This window comes from Equus caballus, chromosome 1 (genome assembly GCF_041296265.1).
Source record: "Equus caballus isolate H_3958 breed thoroughbred chromosome 1, TB-T2T, whole genome shotgun sequence".
NCBI classification, from domain to species: domain Eukaryota; kingdom Metazoa; phylum Chordata; class Mammalia; order Perissodactyla; family Equidae; genus Equus; species Equus caballus.
The window spans coordinates 113851062-113874958 of record NC_091684.1 but is presented as its reverse complement, the minus strand read 5'-3'; the positions used below and the strand labels follow the sequence as shown (position 1 = coordinate 113874958).

The following is a 23897-nucleotide window of genomic DNA, read 5'->3' as shown; positions in this document are numbered from 1 at the left end:
AACCTCCTTTTGGAGAAGAGAGGATGTTCTAGACACTCCATCCTGGTAGAGATGACAGTTCAACTTTAAGGACTGGGCTGCTCAGTCCCAAAGCCACAGGGTTTTTTAATCAGTGAGGAGGCTGGTGAAGGGGCAGCGGGGCCTGGAAAGCCAAGAAGGAAATAGGGGAAGAGATGTGAAGCCCCAGACCTCTCCCTGCTCCTTTCGGGAACCTAGGTGGCTACAGGGAGAAGATGCTGAGGGGAAGTGAGAATTACTTAATAAACTAGCAAGCCCCTCTTTGGAACTTGATATCAGGCCTGCCTCACTCAGCTGCCCAGTACACACAGGCGGGACTCCACTGCTTTCTCATGATGCCCCTAGGGTCTCTATGGGTGCACCCTCACCTCCAGCCAGGGCCAAGGGCAGGCACACGGCTGCCAGGCAGGCCCAGAGAGAACCAGAGATGTGGGAACGGTGTATTTTCAAGAAGGAAGCAGTTTCTTTTCAATGCAGGAGATTATTTCCTAAACTGCTTATTTAAAAGAGACAGAGATGAGAGAGAGAAAAAGAGAGAATCTCCTCTACCCATCTTGTTGTGGTTATAAAGAATATAATTTTGCCTTTGTCTGAAAACCACCATATTATTGTGGTTATTAAACAACACGGTTTCCCTTCTTGGTGTCAGGCAAGGAGAGGAGCGAGGAGAGAGAGGATGAATGGAAAATTCATTTTCAAATAATATAAATTAAAAATAAGTGTATTATTAGAAACTAAACCTGGCTGATAAAGGCAGGAGATGAGACACTGCAGTAAGAGAGAGAAAAGGAGGAAAAACATAGAAAATGGTTTGATCATCTAAAGAATCTGCACAGATTAATCTGTGCAGAATAATCAGGAAAAACAAGTTGAGAGGGTGGCAACTGCTATTTCCTACACAGTAGCTCCCCTACCTTAGGAAAAAATGGGGAGGCAGCGACCTGTTGGGGTTGTAGTTTTACACTTTGATTTTAGCAACAAGTATCAAAAGATCTAAACTAATTGATTGTCGAGTTACTTGGCCCTTCTCCAAAGAGCAATATAGATTTAATTGTATGTTGCTTAAAACTCCATTTCTGAACAGTGTGAAGCATGTAATAAAAGTCATACACCGTATCGGAGATCCCGCCCCCCCCCCCCCCCCCGACCAAGCATAAATACCCAACTGACACTTGGAAATCTTAGCTAATACTCCTAAGGGGTTAAAAAAAAAAAGGCATCTGAGAGGGGTAGCCACATAATAAAATCTAAACTGTTAATCCATTTTAACTCATTCAAAAAGAACCTGCGGTTGCGGGCAGGTTGTTTGGCAGAAGAGGGGTTGGGGTAAGGAGACCCCACATCAGACATCTGACTTGTTCAAACACGGTGCATCTAAGCCACATTCCCCTAAAGGAAAGCGAGTTCTGGCCTTCCAAAAGACACCAGAAAAATCTCTACCCGGGAAACGGAGCTGAAAGTTGCAGCCGAACTGCCTGGCCCGAGCTCTCCTCTCTCTCTCAGCGAGAGGCTGGGAAGCCACTCTGTGGCCGTCTCTCTCTCCACCGGCCTCAGCCCGGCTTCCCCCGAGGGAGAGAGAGGGGGCTGCAGGCGAGCTGGAGCGCTCCAAAGCAGCTTGGAGAAATTCCTCCCCTGCCCCTCCCAGGTAGCCTCCCCCCATTGTCCTCCGCCGTCCCAGACCCCCAGCGGCTGTTCGCGTCTGAAACCAGCCCCCGCGCCCCCCTCCCTGGCCCAGGGCATCTCGGAGAAGGGAAAAGTCCCAGCCACGCCTGCGATTCGGTCCAGGAGCAGCGCGGCCGCCAAGTTCGCGGCCGCCATCAAGCTGGCGGCTGCGCGCGTTGCGGGCCGTGCCCTGGTGTAGCCACGCGAGCCGGCTGCAGGCGGAGATCTGTAAAAATCCACGTGAGCCGCCCCCTCCTCCCGCTGCCCGCGGCCCCTGACACGCAGCATTGAAGCCGGCCCGGAGGTCCCCGAGGTCTCCGAGTGTGACAGTACTCAGCATAGCGGGTAGATGGCACAATTTTCTAACATTTAGAGAGAGGAACCCACGCTGGGAGCAATAAGTCCATTTAAAAGCCCTTTATTTAAAAGGAACAAAGATAACTGACAAGCGAAGTACAGAGACATCTCAATGAAATTTCCAAAGAAGAAAGAGAAATCAGAGGCCAAAGCAAATGCGAACTGGGCTTGATGGAACAGGCCAGCACTTTCCTCCCCCTCGAAAAGAAAGATAAAAGACAAAAAAGAAAGAGGTGGCGGTCACTGGGGCTGTGCGCCTTGACGATCACAGTCCAAACCAAATTCTAAAAATCCACAGCCACAAAAACTTTAAAATGGCCGGGTGGTCTCTGGCGGGGCAGGTGGGAGAGAAGCCCTGTCTATGTAGGGGAAGAGACCTGGAAGTTTTGCCCCTGTCTTGGAGACTACACCCTAATCTTGGAGAACAGCCGCCTCTGCTTTGGCTTGGCGGGATCCAAGGAGCCTGGGGAGGGCAGGCACGTAAGGCACCCGCTCTGGGGACACTTGGATCCCTCCGGAGGCCTGAGAGCCCCACGCCTCCGTCCTCCAGCCGCCTCCCCTATAATGGTGCCCAGGGCTGGGCTGCTGGCCCAGCGAGGATCCCACGACCTAAGATTTGGTCAAAGCCAGGGTACTCAAGAGGCCACACGAAAACTCAGGAACAATTGCTATGACTTCAAAACCCAGAGGGGTGCGAGGGCGTCCACTGATGTCTCTGGGCAAAGCCAAGTCAGCATACATGTCACCGTGTGCTCTAGCACTGCCAACCGCCGGCTTCCCACCTCCAAACCTATATGCTAGGTCCCCCACGACTGCCAAGAGAGGAGACCCGCAGGCCGAGAGGAGACAGAGGAAGGGGCGAGAGGCCAGGAGAGGCGCGGCACCCCTCTGATCCTCCGGGCTCCGCTCGGCGCTGGCCCCGGGCGTCCCTGGCTCGCCAGGCGGGCGACGGAAGGGGTGAGGCGGCTAGCGCCCGCAGGGGATCAAATGATTGTATTTGGGTGGGTGCTCGCCGACATATTTGCTGAGTAAACCTCCCTCGCTGTGCTGAAGGCGAATCCCCGTTGATAAATCCATCATTACCGTTCGGATTCAGGGAGGCAGCCGCGCCACTAAATTCATCTTACATTTGTAGCGCTTTAATAGACATTTATTAAATGCTTTTAGAGAGAGGCATGGGGCGCGTGATTACATCCTAGTTATAGACAGAACATAAAGACCCACGTTAACACCCATTTGCAGGAAGGAAGGAAGAGGTGGGGAGGGGGTAGGAAGGCAGAGGGATGAAGCGAGGAGAGGCGAAGAAAGACAGGGCGGGCGGGGGCACAGAGCCTGGGCGTTATTAGCAAGGGCTGCCTGGCGGACAGCGAGGCGAGAGCCGCGGGAAGTCGCAGGCTGCAGAGTGGAGAAGTCCCCCGCTCGCCTGCAGTTCCCTGGGCTTCCCCTTTCCTTGCACCCCGCCTCCCTCCCCCCGTGTGGGGGGCTCATATTCTCTCTGCCAGGGCACAAGGGACGTTAGTGCTGTCTTTGCCGACCCCTTTCCGTCCCCAGCCCACTCCCTACTTTATTCCAGGCCTCTCCAACTGACACTCTTTGGAGCAGCCAAACCAGGGAGAGAGGGAAGGATGCCCCCGCACTTAAGGACCCCAAGAGCTCCTTTGGAGCATCCTCTCCGCCGCACCCACCCCCAAATCAGTTAGCCAGAGAGCGGAGCCAGGCCTCCCTCAGCACAAAGCAGACAGGCGCCATGGCCACGGCAGGATAGCACAGCTCGCTCCAAGGGTCCCTTGGCCTGACACGCTCTGCTTGTGGATCCCTTCTCTGCCCAACGCCAGGAGGGAGCCATGCCACCCTTGCACCTCCGACCATCTCGTGCCTGGGGACCTGCCCTGGGCTTGGGCTTGCCCTGCACCCCTCGACCTCAACCTCAGGGAGTTGGGCCTGCAGAAAGGCCTGGGCCTCCAAAGGGCCTAACGCCTTCCTGAGCGCCCCAGGGCCTTGCCTATAGGCCCAGTCCCCAGACTCCGTCAGTTCTGCGCGCGCCCTCCCTCCCCCGGGATGCGGCCACCGACCCGGGCCGGGACAGCAGCGGTCAGGACTCCTGGGCCTCCCTGGCTCTTGGTAAGGAACACTTCCGCTATCTCAAAGTTGCCATAAGAAAATAAATACAAGTGACACTGTGCTGGGCCAAAGCTCATTAGTTCGTTGTCCAGGCCTAATAAAGGAACAGAAGCGCAAATTATAGAGTTCAGCTTCAACACACGCTCTGTCACCCGAGATCAGCGTACCGCGAGCCTGATTCCAATTGCTCCGAACTTGCTGCGCGGTTCGCCCCCCGCCCCCTCCTCGCGAGCAGGAGGTTGGGTGGAAAAATATAGTTCCAAAGGGGGTAATGATCAAGCTTTTCCTCTCGGAAGCCTGCGCCACCTCATTTCCCATCAGTAATCCCAATAAAATTAACGTCGTGGCTGCAATTGAAAAGAGGAGGGCCCGCGACACTCCTGAAATAACACTCTCCCCTAGCAAAAGGTAAAAAGCAAAACGGCCCTTTGTTCAGCTAATTAACGAAGGCCCAACTCCGAAAGCAGATGTGTTTGCTTAGCTAATCACAAGCATGTTTCTTTCAAGGAACGTCATTTCGAGGGGGCCACTGGGGGGGGGGGGGTGTTGGGAAAGGGGGACATAGCCTCCCCCCACCCAGGCCCTTTCTACCTCAGGGGTCTCTCACTCCAGACTAAGATCCAGAGGCTCAATCTCGGCAGCCCATCCCTCACACCTTTCTCCCCCTTGGCCCTACCCCAGAGGTCCAATAAGCACCTCTGCGCTCGCCCGAATGCCAGGCCTGCAAGACGCGAGGGGGGAAAAAAATAAAAGTTTTAATGACACAGATGCCATATTAAATGAGGCAGTTTTACAATTCACTTTGAATAGGACGCTAACTTATTACAAGTGTGTTATCAGAAGGACGATAAGATTTATAACTCCAAGAGTCAGCTTTTCGCCTTAATGACAATGGATGTTAAGGGTGGAAATCTGTTCTCTATTAGAGGAGATGAGAGTCCCCTCCCTATTTTCGGACATTTACAGATAAGTCCAGGAGAGCAGATACCAAGCCTCTTTGTGTCTCTTTATGAAAAATTCTCCCTTTCCCCTTTGGCTATGCAACTGGGTCTCCTTGCTGGGTTAGCACCTCGCTCAGCTTTTGAGCGTGAGCTTGGAAGAGCAAAAGAGAGGGAGAAGGGAAAGGAGATAGAAGTGGGGATGGAGATGGGGGGGGGGGGGCGGTCCTCAGCCGGCTGGTTCTCGCAGCAAAACTATTTCCCCGTCTTTCTCTGCCATACAAAAGATGGCTTTCCCCTAAACCAACACAGTAAGCAAACTTTAAAAAACTGGGGTCCTATTACAAACCAACGCCCAGCACTAACTGCTTTAAAATTACTGCATAATTAGATTTAGTTGAATTTCACCATTAATTAGGCAGCCGCACTGCAGGGAGCCTTTGAAATCTGAGAAAATGGGAAAAATCATCTGAAGCACGTTTTTTAAACCCAACTTCAATAAATCTTGACGAGGCCGGGAATTCAGAGTCCCCTCCCAGGCGGCAGAGGGTAGGGGTCTCCAGGCCCGGGCTGAGGCTGGAATTGGACGGAAGGGGCAATTCCCCCGACTGCTGAGAGCTCGGCCTGGGCCAATCCACGGCCTCTCCAGAGGCCCTCGGAAGACCCTCTCTGGGAGGCCAGGTCTGTCCCATGGTCGGCCTCGCCTACTCTGAAACCTATAAGAGAAAGGGGAGCCTCCGCTGCAGGCGCGCTCCTGTCAGGGGCGCCGTCCACGCAGGCTCGCCCATTTCTAGGGCCTGGGACCACCCGCCCAGAACCAGCCCTCTGCCCCTGTGCGTCCTCAGTCAGCCCTCCGCTCCGAAAGCCACCTTTCCTATAACTTTGACACGCAGGCAGCAAGTTCTGCCCACGTCCGACCGGGTCCGCAGCCCGGCCCCCACCCCCAGCTCGGCCCGGCGGCGGCGCAAACCCCCCGCACACCCGGCGCAGCCCCTGCCTTAATGAGCGCGAGAACTGCCCGACCGAGGTCTGTAAATACTGGCCTCTCCCCCTCCCCCTATACCGTTCAAACATTTGAGATCGTTTGAGGATACAGACTTATGCTTTTTCTGATTTGGTTCTTGTTGGGAGAGGAGACATGAAATAAACTCTCCTGATTATAAGGGGGGTGGTGGGCGAAGAGAGAAGGGGATGCTGCGTTACCAGTATTTTCCCTGCAAATTCTACTGCTTTAATTACAGAATAATCGAGGACCGCACTCACTAGCCAGCAAGAGTTTAAAAGAGGGTTTTCTGTCTGCAGATGGAATGGCCTTTAGCACCCCCCCCCCTTTTTTTCTTTTTGGGTAACCAATGTGTTTTCTATTACCCGGCCCTGCCGTGCCTGGCAGCCCGGCGCTCGCGGTGCAATGGGAGACGCCATGTTGGCTCAGCTCATAGGACCAAGTCAAAAGCGAGCTTCGAGGCAGAGTTTCACACGCTCGAGCTCCCCCTGACCGCCCCCCGCCCCCGCCCTCCGCCGGTCGCCGCTTAATGCACATCCCAAGAGTGCAGCTCCGCGCGCCCGGCACCCCGGACTTTCCGGGGGCGCTGGCGGAATTCCGCCGCACGTAAGTGGGGGCGGGGGCTGGGGGGGCAGGCACTTTTCCGCAGCCGCTGCCAACTCGAGGGCCCCGTCCCTGCAGCCGGCCGGATGCTACCCCAGCCGTCTCCGCGGAACCAGCCCCGGACTTCGCCCGCTAACTTTGAGCCCCAGCCCCTCGCGGCCCAGAGAGAACTAATGGTGAAAGGCCGAGGCAGGGAGATCGCGAGCCAAGCGAACAGGCTAGAATCCCCCCCAGCTCCGTCTTCCCCCAGGTTTGTTTGAAAGTGGCGAGAAGCAGCGATCGCCCCTCTCTCTCCTCGGACTATTGTTGCATTTCGCGTCTAACTGGGTTCTCTCACACCCCCGAGCGTCAAGAGGAGGAGGGGGAGCGGGGTTGGGAAAAGAAATAAAGCGAGCTCAGATCAGATGGAAAAAAAAAAAAAACCCAGCAAGGAAAAAGAGACACTTAAAGGGAAAGAGTCGCCATGTTTAGCAGCTTTTTTAAAGATCTCGTCAATTTCACACAGAACGCGCTCGCTGGGTCCCAGCCCTCGTCTTTTGTCCAATTCAGTCGCAGCAAAGATCTTTTGTTCTAACTCAGCGTGAAAAGAAAAACTTTCTTTAAATGCAATAAACTTAAACCAAACTCAAGACTCTAAACAGATCCTCCTCCGGCCACTCTAAACATATACAAGGGGTTTTGTTTTAACCGTTTGAAAAATTTTGGGTCCTGTTTTTCTGCCTCGCAGACCCCAAGCTCATTGCTGAAACTTAGAGAGAGGGAGAGAGAGGTTTCCAATGTCTAGAACACATGCTTAAAGCATAATAAAACAGGGACTGTCTTTTGCTTTGAAAATCATAAATTATAATTTAATGCCAATAATAATTTACAACAAATGGCTGTTTACAATAAACTAACACAAAACAAACAAGGAAAAGGGCCTGTGTTTTACTTATTAGAGAAACTTCACACACTCACATGGATAGCACTTGCAAGAGGAGAAAATAAACAACAACCGAGAAAACCTCGACCTAAAGGTCAGCGACATTCTGCCGTAAGAACATACTTATATTTATGTATGTATATATCTACAGAAAGAAGCTGAGGGTCAGATGGAGAACTCTGCTCAAATGCACAAATCAGACAGATTTTTCTGGTCTACATGTATTGGCTGGAACTGAGTATCAAAGTTTAATACACTTTACAAAATGATCCCTTTTCTTTCACCTCCCCTACCCACCCCCTTTTAAAATTAAACCACAACATAATGAAGGGGGGGGGATGCTGGAAAGCCTCAACAAGAACAAAATTGCAAGCTCCCACACACTGAGCTTCCTCCAAACCAGGAAAAGAGAAAGAGGGGGGGAAAAAGACTCCAAAACAAAATAGTTACTACTTCCAAATCAGCACACCATGTAAAGTTCCTTCCTTCTTTTTTCTCTTCTTTTTCTTAATTTGGCTTCTAAGGACAAAGGATCCCAAGAGCAGGACAGATTGTATCTACACAATCTGAAATGTCAAAATGTCGATGTGTTTCTATGTACATAACTCCACTGGAAAAGATTCCCTTGACCTGTGGTCATGCTCTCACAGAATGAACGTAAAAGGGGGAGGGGAAGGCAGACCAACTGCAAGTTGTCATATATACATTAAAAACAGACCCTTCAGCGCTAGAAGCTATATCACTGAATTTGAAATCCTCTCAACAACCACGCTAGATGAGAACCACAGAATATTTTTAAAGATCACACCTACTTAAGGAAAAACTCATTGCAAACAACTGCCCTCTATTTACAATGCTGTGATTAGCTTGCTTGAACGGTCTTCTGCGTAACTGTCAGAAATGTACAAAACAGTATTTTTTTCTGATCATAAAATAGATACTGATCTCAAGATTTCTAATACTTTTCACAATACCTTCCCTAAGCAGGCACTTAAGTGTGACAAATATAAGGGCCCTTTTTTTTTTTCCTGGAAAATCCATTTTTAATTAAAAGGAGGATTAGGTGAATGGGGGTGGTTTACTGTATCAGTATGGCACTTCCTAAACCATAGATAAACCATTAACTTCAGCTCCCCCCCACACACACCCAAATTAGACAGGCAAATACACTAGTCCACCTTTGAACAAACTAACTGAGGGGAGAAAATAAATAGAGCCCCCAGGCCCGGCTCAGGGAGAGCTCACAGGGGCTCTTCTCGATGGAAAGACAGTGAGTGGGGACAGCCAAACAGGTTTCAGATATCAAATAATATTTTAATTTCTGAATACTTTCAATTTTCCTTGGAATATAACACACAAAGACTCGACCAAACAGTTCAGTTATTATAACTTTTACAGTATACAGAAATGTTGCACTTAAAAAAAAACCTTCAGTTTTTTTTAAAACACAAACTGTAAACTCTAAGATACTGAATCAATCACGTTATCTATAAGTGCCAACAGTGTTATTTTGTCATGCTGATTTCAATGGTATTTTTTAAAAAGGGAAAATATCAACAATTATAATACAAAGGGTTTGCAAATATACAAACAGATATAGGATTTTCATAACAATTCAAGAACTAAGCGGGACCCAATTCAAATTACAAAAGTTCACTTTTTATTCAAAACCTCAGCATGTGTCTTGGACACATTCCTTGGCTGCCAATAAATTCCACAGTTCATTCTCTTTCTTAAAATATTTTTAAAAAGCTAGGTTTGTCATGGTGGGGTTTTTTTTGGGGGGGGGGGAGGCCAGGATAGGGGAAGTTAAGTGTTGTATGTGGTTCCTCCAGTTCTCAAATTAGAGTGCTCAACTTCACCTAAAATTTTTGGTCACCACTTCTAAGTGCGTTTCCATCATCTTTGAGTTGCCTTTTAAAGTTTTATCTCTTCCTATGGTATTTTCATGGACTCAGTTTTAATTCTTGCAGAACATATATTTTAAGGATACACAGTTTTTAAGAAGCCAAGATTATATCAAAACTTATTATAGAACCACAGAATAAACTGGTTTGGAACCAGAAAAGTACAAAAAAGAACAGCTAGAGGTACATAGACACAGGACAATTAATAATTTGGAAAAAAAAAAAAAGACTTACTTTCTCCATTCTGCTAATTTTCTCCCAATCTCCTTAAATGCACTTTTAGCAATATTTTTCAAAAATTTACCAAAAAAAGAAAAAGACTAATTTCCTTTTTATACAAAAATGATAAGTAGCAAGTTGTTCTGACCGACACAGGAGTTTTTTTTTAATGCATTCTGTAAAAGTTCATTTGACAGTCTTTTTTTTTGAAATTCACAGTCCATTAAATTCTTCCCCTCTCTTCTTTTAGCAAACTTGTAACATCCTTTTATATCCTTTCTTAACAGAAGGAATTTAAGCAAACAAACCAGTCTTTTGCCTTTTCTTTCTCTCTGTTTCACTCCCCTTTCTTATTTTGATTTATTTATTTATTGAATTGCCATATACGGCCAGTTAAAACTGCTGCCGGACAGTAACATATCCCGGATGAGGGTTTCGATGGGGGTTTTACCTACCAAACGGACGAAAAACAATTGCTCTATGACTGAGGAGGAGACCGTGCGGAGGGAAGGGAGGCGAAGCAAAAGCTTTCCGAATCGCGTTGGTTGGTTCGGGTACTGACTCCTAACGTATTCTTCCAAAGCACACTGGGACTTTTCCTGCAAGCTTTCCACATGGGCTACATCAGAGAGACCACAGGCATCTGGAAGAAAGTTTAAAAAAAAAAGAAGAAGAAGAAGAAGAATTCAGTCATCAGATTAAGAGGTTTGAAATGGGTCACATGAGGTGTGTGCACAGTGCTCTGTCAAACTGCCCCAACCGGAGCTGGAGCAAATGCCTCAGTACTGAAAACCTGGAGGGGGGCGGGGAGAGCAGGAGATGGTCCTGGGGTATTTGCTTTAAAAGAAAACACAGACCAGTGTGCTGCAGGCTTCCACTGTCCCAGTCCTCGGGTTTGGTCACTGGGAGGCCCAAGCAAAGTGCATTGGGTGAATCTGGCTCAAGTCAGTAAACAGACAGACAAACAGATGAAACCAAAACTGCCAGTACTCCTCCCCCTCCTCCTCTGTAAATAATAGTTTGGCTTATAATTATATAGTGGGGGTGGGCAACAACTTGGCCCAGCCCCCAGCAATGGCGACCACGACCCAGCCTCAGATTCTCCCCAAAGAGGGCGACTCATTTTTCTCCAGTCTTTGAAACTGATTTAAGTGGCCCTTTAAAACTGATCTTGTCAGTTTAGCCTATTGAAGGGCAGCCATGCAAACTGTGATCTCTCTGTTCATTTGAGCTGTTTCTTTTCCCCCCTTTTCTTCTCTCTCTCTTTTTCTCCCACTCCCCTTTACACATATTTTTTTAAACCCAAGTCCCTCTAAGAAGAACCTCCCTCCCCGTTATCTTCAGGAAAACACTTTTCTTTTTCGGATACGTGAAAATACAATAAGTGCCTTTGAAATGAGAGGCTTCTCACTGAAGGCGGTGCAGGTTGTGACCTGACCTTTTGGGGCTCCCCAGACAAGACTGGGGCTAACACATGCATATCGTGAAGCCTTAAAACAGATCTTCAAAAACAGCTGCCACCACCTCCACCCCAGAGCCAGAACACACATGCAAGCTCCTCATGTGTGTATCTAGGACTCTGCATGTCTACAGAATGCATAGGTGTCTGTGATCAGGAATTTAAAGATCTGTTTGCACAGGACTCTTTCCCTCTGCATGGGTACCTTGTGTCTCCCTCTGAATCAGATAACAGGAAGCTTTATCTCTTTGTGAGGCAATTTGCATTCTCTACACAGGCCTCTACATTTTGCAAATAGTAATAAATTAAACTGTTACGACAGTATCAGGCATTTCTTTCCTTGAAAGACCAAGGGTAAGGCTAAGAGCTAACAGTGATATCAAGAAATTAACAAGCACCCCGCCATCTGGGAAGGTGGGCTGGGCGTGGGGCTGTGGGACAGTGAAGGTGGCTGTGGGGCAGGGGAATATGCCTGTACATTTGCATCAGGCAAACGTTCTAGTTATGACAGGTCCCCTGAGAAAAATAATCCAGATCCAAGCCTTTGCATACAGCTCTTCCTTGCCCAGACACTGCCCTTTAATTGATTACCTAAGGACTTTGGAAGGCAGAATTTGGGGTGGCTGTGGGACGATTTTATGTGCAAAGCAGCAATGTATCAAAGACAGTGGGTTAAGGACTCAGAACTTGCAATAGATTCAGCTAATGACTTGGGTCCCCAGGTTTCCTTCAAACAATAAGGAAGGGATTGTGGGTCTTTTTGTCTGCCACACGAACTACACAGCTCTCCTACTGTCCTGATTACAAGCTGGAAATACTGCAGTGGGTGAGTAGGTTCCAAGCCCTCTCAACATCCAAATGTTGGTTATTCCAAATCGGGACCCCTTTTCCCTCTCTGCCATGACAAAGGGATCAGCTGACAACTTAGAACAAGGATGTGGAGGGGCTGATTTCCACCCACCTGGGCTATGCTGAACTCAGCCTGAAGGCAGCCAAAAGGCTCAGGTGTGGCCCAAAGTGGAAAGCCAGACACCTTCAAAAATCATTTGGCCTCAAGAGTTAATTAATATTAGATCTCTTACGCACACAGGTTAAACTACAGGCAAACCAATTAGATTTCATAATGCAGTCAATGATGATTTTATATTTCGGGCAACATTCACAGCCAGTCCAAGTTGGCATCTGCTTGAGTTGTTTGAAAATTGCCTTAAGTGTTTGCCTGGGCAGAGGAAGCAAGAGGCCACAGTCTTCCACCCCCTGCAGACATTCTGAAGACTTCTGGGGGCCCCTTTCTGCCTCCTGCCCCTTCCTGACAGCTCTTGCCCCTCTCCTGGCAGTCTGCGCTGTTTTTAAAGGAATATGATTTTGAAAATTGCTGCCCTCCAGTTGGAATTGCCTGAAGCTCTAACTCCCACTGAGTTAGCAGGCAAATTTTCCCCTGAAGGGGCAAACTTTTCCCTGCAGGGATGATGCCAGGACTGCTCCAGTGCCCGGGGCATCTCCTAGAGGCTCAGCCAGGGTGCCCTGCGGTAGAGGAGATTCCACAGGCTCAGCTGGCCCAGAGGGCCTGGGCTAAGGGAGGGAGCAGGAGCATGCATCCCAGTCTGGCAGGAGGGCAGCAGGCCTGAGAGGCTTCCCCATGGCCCATTTGGAGAGTCTGTGCCTGAAGCATCCTTCCTGCATCGCAGCCTTCCTCTCCACTCCCCAGGACAGGCCTAGTGGCGCCCAGGAGCTATACCAAGTTCCCACTTCCAGTTGCACTCAACAGTTTGGCCTTTCAAGGGGAAAGTGGAGCTGGCTCTGAGGACTCTCAAGTTCTCTGGGCCCTAACTCTGGGCTAGGAGCTCTTGGGCATGAGCTTGGGCAGGGCTCCTTCCTACCTGAGGTGAACAGGACTATGGCCTTGAGGCAGCTGTACTCGGCGGAGTCGACGTGCAGCGCTTTGAGCTTCTCCACTTGCTCTTGGAAGATCCGTATGTGGTCCATAAAGGCGACCACCCGGTCGGCGGACATGGGCGAGGCATGTAGGCCGGCGGCGGCCAGGAGCGGGGCGACGTGGAGGGGCATGGAGCACTGGGCCGCGTTCAGCACGAACAGCTCGCTCCAGGTGAGGCGAAGCAGGGCCACCTGGTCGGTGATCTGCAGGTCAGGGAAGAAGGGGATGTTCCGGGCCCACTCGACGGCGCTGAAGAGCATCCGAGCGGCCAGTTCGCAAATGTTCTCGATGCCCATGATGTTGTTGGGCTGCATGCACTGGCTGCCGAAGCGCGACGTGGGATAGGGCTCGGCGCGCAGCAGCAGAGAAATATATCCGGACAGGTACGAGTGGCAGTTGAGGGGGTCCCCGTTGGTCAGCGCAAACTGCCCGTGGGTCGGCTGGGTGGGCGGCATCCTGCCCCTCTGCACCGCTGCGGGGAGGAAAGGAGACATTCCACAGTTAATGACCAGCCTTGTTCCCCAGCTCCCCCGGCAGGGTCTGCCCCAGCCCGACCTCCGCCTGACCCAGACCCCGCGCCGAGCCGAGCAGCCAGGCCTGTCCCTCTCACAAGCGCGCCAGGGCCACAGACCTGGGAGTCACCGGGAGCCCGGCGGCACTCCTCTCCAACCACTACCCAGGCAAGCTCTGGCGGCCAGAGCGGCACACTTGCCTCCGAGGCCCGCCCGGGGCTGGGCCGCCGAAGCCCCAGAATTGGCCACCTTGCCTCGGGGTCCCGGCACTGTGGGCGGGATGTAGCATTCTGGGGGCATCTTTCTTCTTTACTGCTAAACAGCTGATATTTCTTATTGATTGGAGGAGAGGGAGCGGGAGGGGCGAGTCCGGGGGGAGGGTGAGACGCTTTTGCAAAAGACACAACGGTTCACCCCAGACGGCCTGTGGCCACCCCGAACCATTCTCCCCCATGCCCCGCAGCCCCGGCCGCAGCCCGGAGCGGAACCCCGGCGAGACGAGCGGAGAGCCGCGGTCTGGCCGCAGCCTCATCAGTGTGCTCGGAGAGGGAGATGGAGAGAGAGGGCGGAGAGAGAGGCCGGCCGAGGCGAGAGGAAGCTGGGGAGAGGCGGGGAGCGGGCGGCCGGCGCCGGCGCAGCCCGGGCAGGGCCCGTGAGGGCCGGGGAAAGCCGGTGAGGCTCCGGCTGGGGCTGTTATGTGTCGCCGGACCGGGCGAGTCGCTCTCGCAGAAACACAAAGAAACCCCGGCGTTCGCTCGCCCCAGCCCGGAGCCCGCGCCCGGCGCCCAGCGCGCCATTGGCCGAGCACGGCTCGCGGCGCTCGGCGAATTTTCGATCACAAAGACCCAACTCGCGCAGAGCGAAAGCAGCCGCCCAGGGCCCCTCGCCCACCCTCTCCCTACTCCCTATCGCGCTCTCCTCCTTTCAAAAGTGAAAGGAAAAAAGAAAACCGAGGTATTTTTTTTTTTTTTAGCAGAATGTTAATCCACGGAGGGTCACATGAGCGCTGCCCGGGCGGCAGCGTTAATACGGCGAAGTGCATAAAATTGCCATTTGTAATTTGAACCTCCTGTACAAAAGTACAATCTCAGGTTGGTTTTTTTTTGAGAGGGTGGGGGTTGGGGAGAGGGGTGGGGAGGAGGGACATATGTTGAACATGCAGGAAAAAGAAGGAGAGAGAGAAACTGAGAGGAAAGAGAGAGAAGTAAACCAGGCTTTAAAACAACAACAACAACAACACCCCATCCCTTGCAGAAAGGCGAACTCGGATGAACTTGCAATCAATGCAAAGAAAATGGAAACAGCCCGAAGAGAGAGTAGAGGAGGAAATCAGTCGGCCAAAGCATGCGGATTTGGGGGTCTAGGTTCCAGTGCAGAACTTGCTTCTAGTATAAACCCCCTTGCAGCTGCAATACGAAGAGAAGAGCTTGGGGCTTCTGTGTCCTTACCCAGAGCAGGCTAGCCAAACGCACCCAGGGCCCCGGGACCCCAGGCGAGGGGGAAGAAATGAGAGGCCGATACCTTCCCGTCTCATGCCCACTTTGAGGCACTTTTTGAGGCGGCAGTACTGGCACTGGTTGCGGTGGTGCTGGTCGATGGGACAGTTCCGGTTGGCGCGGCACGTGTAGCTCAGGTTCCTCCGCACACTGCGCTTGAAGAAGCTCTTGCAGCCCTCGCACGTGAACTGGCCGTAGTGCTTGCCGCTCGACTTGTCCCCGCACACCACGCACTCGATGTGCTGCTGCTGCTGCTGCTTGTCGCCGCCCGGGCCGCCAGGGCCGCCCTGGCCGCCGGCCGCCGTCTGGGCCGGCGTGCTGGCCGGGCCCCCTTGGCCGGGCGTCTGTGGCGTGTGCGGGGCGCCGGGCGGCGGGCCGGGCACGGGCGGCGCCTGCGAGGCCTGGCTGCCCTGCGAGCCGGGCACCTCGTCCTGGGGGTCGCGCCACGTGCTGACTACCATTGCCATATCTATGGGGGCCGCGTCCGGACTTCCTGCTCCCCTGGCTGCGGGCGGCGGCGGCTCCCGGGTCTCGGGCTCCGGCGCCGCCTTTTGTGTGCGCGAGGGTGCGAGAGGGCGCGGGAGGGCGCCCCGGGTGTCTCGGGGGCTGGTTGGTTGAGGTTGGTTAGTTTTTCCTTTTTTGTTTCTGCTTTTGCAAAGTTTTGTCGATTGCTTGTCTGGCCCGGTGTGTTTGTTTTGTTTGTTTCCCTCGGCTCAGCTTTGTTGGTTTCGGGGGGCTTTCCGCCGGGAGGGGAGGGGATGGGGCCAGGGGAGAGCGAGTGGCAGCAGAACGTGGAGAGAGAGGGAGGGGAGGGAGAGCTGCAAGTCGATTGTCTGGCTTCAAGACAGAAGTAGGAGGCAAAAAAAAAAAAAAAAATCTCTCCAAAGATCTCGCTCGCTCGCTCTCCCTCCCTCTCTCGTTCACTCTCTCGCTCTCAGAGCTGGTGTGCCGAGGAGTTGGAGGAGGAGGAGGAAGAGGAGGAGGAAGAGGAGGAGGAGGAGAGGCGACTGTCCGGGGGCCAAGTCCAGGGCAGCCCACAGTCAGCCATTCAGGAAAGCCATCGAAATCAGGAGGACTAGGAGAGCGGAGGCGCCGGTCGCGGGCGCGCCCAGAGAGCCGGGCAGGCCGGGGCGGAGGCCGGCGGCCCGCGGAGTGGCCGGAGCGCTGCCCGGGTCCGGGGGAATCAGCATGAAAGTGGTCCGCGTCGGGCGCTGCGCGGCGTCGTCCTGGCGCTGGGCCGCCGCCGCCGCCTGCCCCGGGCGCCCGGCGCGCGCCTCGCTCGCTCCGGCCGCCGCCGCCCGCTTTCGCCGGATGGAGGCCGCTCGCCGCTCCCTGCGGGCCGCTCGTGCCGCCGCCGCCGCCGGAGCCGCCGCCGAAGCCGCCGGGTCGGGCCCGGAGCCGCCGCGTCTAGCGCCGCCGCCGCCGCTGAAGCCGCTGCTGCCGCTGTTGCCGCCGCCGGAGCCGCTGCTGCTGCTGCTGCCGCCGCCGCCTCACACACATAGGGAAAGAGTCAACTCGCCGGCGGCGGGGGAGAAATGATAAAAGAGAGAGAGGAGGGCAGATCACCACCTAGAAGCACATCCTTCGTGCGCAGAGGGGGGAGAAAAAGACGGAGAGAAAGAATGAAAGAGGGGAAAAAAGGCAGCACGGCACCCGGAGAAAGGAGGCAACTCGGGGAGAGGAGGAGGAGGAGAAGAAAACGCACACGCGCGCACGCACACACACACCGCGGAGAGAAAAGAACAGAGAATCAAAGTGATCAAATATGCTAAAAAGGGGGGCGCGGGAGGGAATGCGATTTATAGGCGCCGGGGCTGGCAGAAGTGGCTTCTCCGCGATCAGCTCACTGAGCTCTCTATATAGTGAACTTTGACACGACTGCTGCAACTTAGCGCACGTTGCCATGGCGACGGCGCGCCTTATAAGGCAGCAGCCGGGGTTGGCCTGGCCAGGCGCGCGCGCGCCGCCCCCTCGCCGTCATTGGCCGGAGCGCGGCGGCCCCGCCATGGCGGCCGCGGGCGCAGCCCGGTCCTAGCGCGAGCGGCGTCGCGGACGCGGCGCGGGGCGCGCGGGGGGCGAGGGGGGCGGGGAGGGGGCGGCCGCGCTGCCGCCGCAGCCGAGCGGGGGATGGGCTCCTGCCGGCCCGGGCCGCGCGGCCCCCGCGCTCTCCGCGCCCCGCACTCCAGGTTTCCGCCCCAGCGGGGAGAGGAGCGCGGCGCGCACACACGACGCCTCTTAAAGGCTCCGCGAGAGGCTTTGGATGGAATCGAGGACTTCGCCTCTCGCAACTTGGCGATGCCACGGAATCCGCCGCTCGCGCACCACCCGGGACTCCCGGCGTATCTTTGTGCCCACAATGCCAGAGAAAGAGAAAAGTTGCCCGGTTTCTTTGCAGAAGGGTAGTGGGTGGGGATGGGAAGGTGCCGCGCACCGAGCTTGCAGGCGTTTTCCAAACGAATGATTTGGTCAAATCCGGGTGATGGTAGACCCTTCTCTTAATCAACTCTGATCACTTGCTTGGTTTGGTGGCTCACTTTTTTTTTTTCTTTTTTAGAGGAGAAAAGCCGTTCAGTATCTGTCTTTTCCTTGTAGAGTTAACATTTCACAGGTATGTGGCCTGACATTTTAATTGCTCGAATAAAGCATCTTGGATGCTGAGAATCAGGAGTAGACTTCATCTCGTTGTCATGACGCAATTAAAATCAGTTTTCCTCAACTTTATCCTCTTTCGTTAGTTTTGGCTAACTTGCAAGCCAACGTCCTGCCACACACCCAGTTGTGGTGAGAGCAGAAAAGACCGTTCTGCTCGCTGATGGACAAGCGGAGGCAGCCTCCCAGCCTCCCTTGTGCGTACCCTCTGTACACATATGTAAGTGCACACGCATCAGATGCACATTTGTCAATGTACACAGACAAAGACTTCAGCGACTATGCTGCTAGGTCATAGAACAGTTGAGTACCGACTTCATTGTTTCTCAAGTTCCTTTTAAGCATTCATACAATCATTAAAATACACCCAGAGATTCTGCCCCAAATTGGGAATAATAGCAAGTACAACTCACAAGAACCACACACAAGCCATATTCTCTCTCAAGGGATCCACTGCAATAAGAACAGCTTCTAGCCTCTACCGTTTTGCTCCATGTGCTAAAATCGTCGACACAGTTGTGTCTCTGAGGTACAGGACATTTGGTTTTAAACATCAAACACCTAGAATCGCCCCCCCCAGAACACACTTTATTTCAACACAGTAACCTTTTTGTTTGATTATGACAAGTTAGTGGATGATGATTATTCCACATGTATAGAAGAAAATTGTGACTCCATCCTACACATTTTGCACCAAGAAAAAACTGTAAACTGGCAAGCCAACCGGGTTTATGAACAATTAAAATATTTTACACAAAACATGCTGAGCTTCAGGAAACGTGAACACATATAAATAGTAAATTAACAACCAAAAGAAAGCATCCTCGATAGTTCAAAAAATTGAAGAGTGGCAGGATTTAAAAAATAAGTAAACCATCCATATAACTGACATGCGGAGATTGCGTTTTGCACTTAACACCCTTCACACACACAGGCAGAATACAAGGTAGAAACTAAGGGAAGATACAGGCAGATAGGAGCTAGTTTTTAGAGAAGGAAAAATCCTCTTGACGCTTCATTCCTGAAACCTTCTGAGCCCTTACCCTTTCTCCGCTGAAATCACATATTTCACTAGAGCTGCAGGTGCTGGGAATGTATGAGAGTTGTAAAAAAAAAAAAAAAAAAAAAAAAAAAAGACCTATAGTGGACACTGAACTATCATAAACCTGGTGTGTAATGAGATTGCCACAGAGCGAAGCTAGGCAGAGAATTTCAGGTTGATTAGAGACACAACATAACTTTCTCCTAAAGAGGACAAGAAGGATGGAAAAGAAATCATTTTCAGTGAAGATTTTTTTTCTCCCTCTCTTTCAACCTCTATGATTTGAAGAATTACCTAATGCTGCAAATGTCAGTAGATTGTCTGCAAACTCAGCAGAGGTGTGCTGGGGCTGGGGTTGAGATAGGAAATCTAATGGGCATTCCCATCTCAATTTAATAGAAGATGAGAACAATTGATTATAGGGAAATCTTAATCTTGCTTCTTAAGTGCAGAAGCCTCCATAGCAAGATCACCTTTTACAAACATGCAGTGGGAAAATTTGAGGAGGAAGAGCTTTCCCAGTCCACTTAGAGATTTTTGCTGTTTCAAGTATGCTCTGATGGCCTCAGATTTAAAATGAAGAATTTCCCAACCATCTCCAACAGAACTGGAGCCTGCTAGGCACACGACCACAGGGCTGCCATGAAGTCAGAGGTGTTTCGCTGTGTATTTTAGGACTCATTTGGTAATGGGGATGCTATTACAAAGGAAACAAAATCCTGTAAAAATTGTAGTTAATTTTACTGCATAGAAGAAGAGAGAGAATTGCAGACTGAGAAGAAAAAAGAGGGGAAAATATTTTAAAATGCCTTCTTTAGAGATGCTCATTTCCCCTGAATAAAACAGCTCTAAGACCAAAAGATAAATATCAATATGTTGTTACTATTTTTTTAAAAATGCAGCCCAGTCTTTTATTGCAGATGTAAATTTATTTTAATGAGACGAATGGCAAGCTTTAATTTGGCTGGAGAAAGTTGGAAAAACATTTGTCTTACTCTGGGGTGAAAAAAAGAAAACCCACCCAGGAATATGATTTTCTTGCAGAATGTGGCCTGACGGCTGTAATTCTTCACAAATTAAATCACAATATGAATACAGACCCCAGCAAATGCTGAATTTAACTCTGAACTCAGTAGAAGCCAGTTCTGTCCACCAGGATTCATTGAATTCCTCTTTTCCCTCAATCTAGTCCGTGTGTGTTTTTCTCTTCCACCACACTGGAGCTCCATGAATAGGGAAAGGGGCTTCCATTGTGTCCCTCTGAACTTCCAAGTCAATGCAATTTTTAACCACTGGCTTGTGGTACTTTGAAAATCACCAGGGGCTGTCAGAGTTGGGTCCTCTGAAAAATTTACAGTGCTAAATCAGAGCATATGCTGGGAGGGAAAAAATTGCTTAAGATTGGAGCAAGTACAGTATCTGTCTGCCCCCTAGTGTAAGAGTCCTCGCTGCCTAAAATTCAACTTTAAAAGAAAAGGAGCTCTTAAAGGGAAACGACTTTGGGCTCACGTAGGCATAGGAGAATGAAACTTCTGTACATTTTAATCTGAATAATTCTTCAGGATTTAAAATTAATTGGCTCTGGCTTGGTTGGACCGCACTCGGATCTCGCCACCTCTGCATTTCCCGAGTCACTGGCGGAGAGGTGATTTTTTTTTTTTTCTCCCTGAACTGGGTTTGTGTGCGTCCCCCTCAACCCCCTCCTCTCTTTTTCTTTCTCTGTCTCTGTCGTCTCTCTCGCTGGCTTTTTAAAAATGAGGAACTGTTCCTTGAACGTTCTGGACAGAGCATAGAATTGCTTCTTAAGTCAGCCCGACGCGGTTGCAATAGACAGCAAAAAGGTAAACGTTTGCCTGAAATCCGCACGCCAGCTCCACCACCCCGCCCGATGGTGAGTACCCTTCTCGTTGCGATTCTCCTCCTAGCTTAACCGAGCGCTCGCCTCCCCGAGCCGCGGCCGAGGGCGCCGGGCACAGCTTTTCTCCCTCCCCGCCTGCCGGCTGTCAGTTGCACAAGGTTGCAAAACGCAGCGCAGAGGCAAATCGAACAGTAAATTCTGATCCTTAGTGCGAGCCTAGCAGCTCCTTTGCTAGAAAACCGAGGCGTCTATTGCTTGGAAAAACACGCTTATAGGACTGGTTTTTAGTTTGCTCTATCGAAGGAAATGAGTTTGAGGAGACAGGACGAGGAGATGGGAGGCACCGCAGTCTTTACGCTTCGGTTTAATCATATTTTGGCAGCTTTGCAATTGTATTTTCCCCCTCTCCCCCCTCCACCACCTCTCCTACCGCACACATGTAATAAAATATGGCAATGCATTGAATTGACTGTCCCCCCTTCCCCGAACCCCTCAAACCACAGTCCTAGGCATTTCATACACGTTAGCAATCCGATTTTTTGAAAAATCCCAAGTCATCCCCATCCCCACACAGCACAAGGAGAAAAGTGAGAAAGGAGAGAGAGAGAGAAAAAATACTGTAAGTAAACATACCAAAACCATATTTGCCTTGTTCAAGGTCCCAAACCGCTTGCATCTTCCTTCTAAACTGGAATAACTCTCCTTTAGTTTGGCGGGTGAAATAAACGCTTTGTTGGCCCCCTGAAAAGATGTGCCTTTGATAATTAAAGAGAATCTCCTCCTCGATGTTTATCTAAGCGATTGTGCAAACTGATAAAAAGTAGGCACTAGCCTGCAGGGAAAAAGAGGAAAGGTGAAGGGAGAGATCTTCCACCTCAAGGAAGTGCTTCCCCATGTATTAGGCGCTCTCAGCCTTGGAAAACCCTGCACACTAACTTTAGAGAGACGAGCTTTCAGGGAGCTTTGTACATAGCTGCTGAGGAATGCAAGCCTCGCCTTTAAGAAAAAAACCCCCAAACCGTAGGTAGGAGATGTCTGGAGTGATCCTTGTCTCTCATCTCATTCCTTAGAAGGAAGAGTGCGTTGTTACACCTTGTTTGGGGCTGGAAAGACGAGACTTTAAAAACACCCGTCCAATTGAAAAAAATCTCCCAACTTAATGAGTTTAGTCGGAGGCTGGAGCAAACGGCTCAGCCTCAGCAGAAAACCGCCAACAACTGTAGGCGATATTGCAAAGCAAGACGACCCGAGGCACAGCCAAATTCCACTGTTTGGGGTCGAGAGGGATGGAGGCTAATCCTAAAGCAAGTTGGAAAAAAACAGAGGTGGGAGAGGAGGGGGAAAAAGCAGCAGCCTCCCAGACTGGCAGACAAGCTCCCCTCGCCCTGGTTCAAAGATAGAACTTGAAACAGGAGGGCAACATTTTTCCTAGGAATCGGTTGGAATCCTCATTTTCTACTTTTAACTCAAGTCCCCCAAAGTGATATTTCCCTCTCCCCTGCAGATTCGTGCACCCCCTTTTCCAGTCCCCATTCTAGAACTTTCCTGAAGAAGAAACCTATTTCTTTTGGGGGGAGGAGTTCCCCATTTCATGTCTTCAGATAATGAATGCTTAATTCACCCCCTCCCTTCCTCCACCCCCCAAAATGAATAAAGGAAGCAGGAATACAGTAACTACCGAAAACTGAAAATAAACTATGCCGCCTCTCGCAGTTTAATACAGTTTTAACTAATGGATTTTTTTGTTTTGTTTTGTTTTAAGAGAAGAATAATGGGGAAACACGGATCTTTTATTTTAGGAAACTGTTATGGTAAGATGTATGTCAGACTTGACAAATGGAACTAACGCTCTTCGGCTGCTTCTTGTCCTTGTCTTAAACAGGAATTAAGTTAAACACAGTGCTGAATGTTAATTACATGTTTACTGGCTAATGAAAATTACAAATGGTTTTGCCACCTCAAACAATGATGAAAACTCTGAAGACACTGTAATTATATACTTTGAGGGAAATAACTCAGAATATTGATCATAAGAAGTGTAAATCTTTTTTTAACTATTCATTAATACCATAAATATGGGCTACAGAAGTTTTTCCTTGAGGTTTGTCTCATCAGTTACACCGAGTGGATGGATGGTGAGGTTCCTCTGGGGAGGTGGTGAACTCATTCTCTTATAGAAGGAGGCCACTTGTGTAACTCAGGGGTGCCCCCCTCCCTTTCGCCCCCGCCCCCTTTAACCCCAGCAGAAGGTCGAGGGTTAGTTGAACAGGGGGGCTGGGCTCAGGGCAGGTGAAGGTGATCACAGCCCAGCCTCTCCCCTCCCCTCCCGTGCCCTCCTCTCTCCTCCTCCCTCTCCTCCCTTCCCTGCCAGGTCTGATCGATGACCACCTTCCCCAGCCTGGGCGCCTGTCGGATAACCTGGCATTTGGGTTCCTAATGGAGGACAACTCACCGCCACCCAGAGACGCAGCCCTAACAACTTAAGGTCCCGCTTTCAGAGGCGGCTAGGGCAGTTCATTGCAAAAGAAGAAAAAAAAGTTGAGGGTGGAGGTGGTTATTGGGTAAGGTGGCTCCGGCAGCGGATCCAGAACTGATTTCCCTGGGTTTGGGAGTAGAGAAATATGGTTTGATTTGGTTTTCACTTTGGCCTGAGTTGTAGCTCTGCACTCTGTAGTGTGGCAGCCACTCTCATCTTGGGGGTCAAAGGTGAGGGCTGCACTAACCCTAAAAGGCTGGTCTGGCCTGGCCAGAAGGCCGAGCAGGCGCAGGAGCGGGGGTTGTCAACCATAGTGCCCGGCGCTTCCGAAGGGGGTGCCTGTGCAACCCGCATGCGGGGGACACAGAACCGACAGCGGGTTTTAAGTGCAATATTGAGGATTTTTAAAAGTGCCCTAAGCTTGTGGGACTGGAGTCCTCTTTTTCCCTGAGAATTCCCAAGGCGCTGGTCTTTGTCTTAGAAGGAATGGAGTTTCTGAATGGTGTGAAAGGGACAGAGAGGGTCGCTTCAAATCGATTTTACTTGTCCTTTCTGTCTTTTCGGATCAACGCCCTTCAATGGGCACAGAGGTGCTCTTTCAACCAAAAACTTGTGCTACATTTTCTGCCTGTATTGGTGCTAAATACAATAAGCACTGGGCAGATTTTTTTTCTTTGCTCTCCAAAGCAAGAAAGCACCCTAATTAAATTGTTTTATAC

General features: G+C 50.9%; 1 protein-coding gene across 5 annotated transcripts; it reads right to left on the bottom strand.

Moving 5' to 3' along the window:
• Positions 1 to 8917: 8917 nt before the first annotated feature.
• On the bottom strand, positions 8918 to 22345 carry NR2F2 (nuclear receptor subfamily 2 group F member 2). 5 transcript variants are annotated; one of them, XM_003363608.5, is made up of 3 exons: positions 21336 to 22345; positions 13090 to 13617; positions 8918 to 10393 (listed from the first exon to the last, which is right to left on the bottom strand). In XM_003363608.5, exons 1-3 carry the CDS (start codon positions 21376 to 21378, stop codon positions 10119 to 10121), a joined length of 846 nt encoding a protein of 281 aa, XP_003363656.1. In that variant the 5' UTR covers positions 21379 to 22345; the 3' UTR covers positions 8918 to 10118. The 5 variants fall into 5 exon arrangements, with proteins under 5 accessions (XP_003363656.1, XP_023506771.1, XP_070123664.1 ...); XM_023651003.2 differs by lacking the exon at positions 21336 to 22345 and adding an exon at positions 15179 to 15764; XM_070267563.1 differs by lacking the exon at positions 21336 to 22345 and adding an exon at positions 15106 to 15259.
• Between the last annotated feature and the right edge of the window lie 1552 nt (positions 22346 to 23897).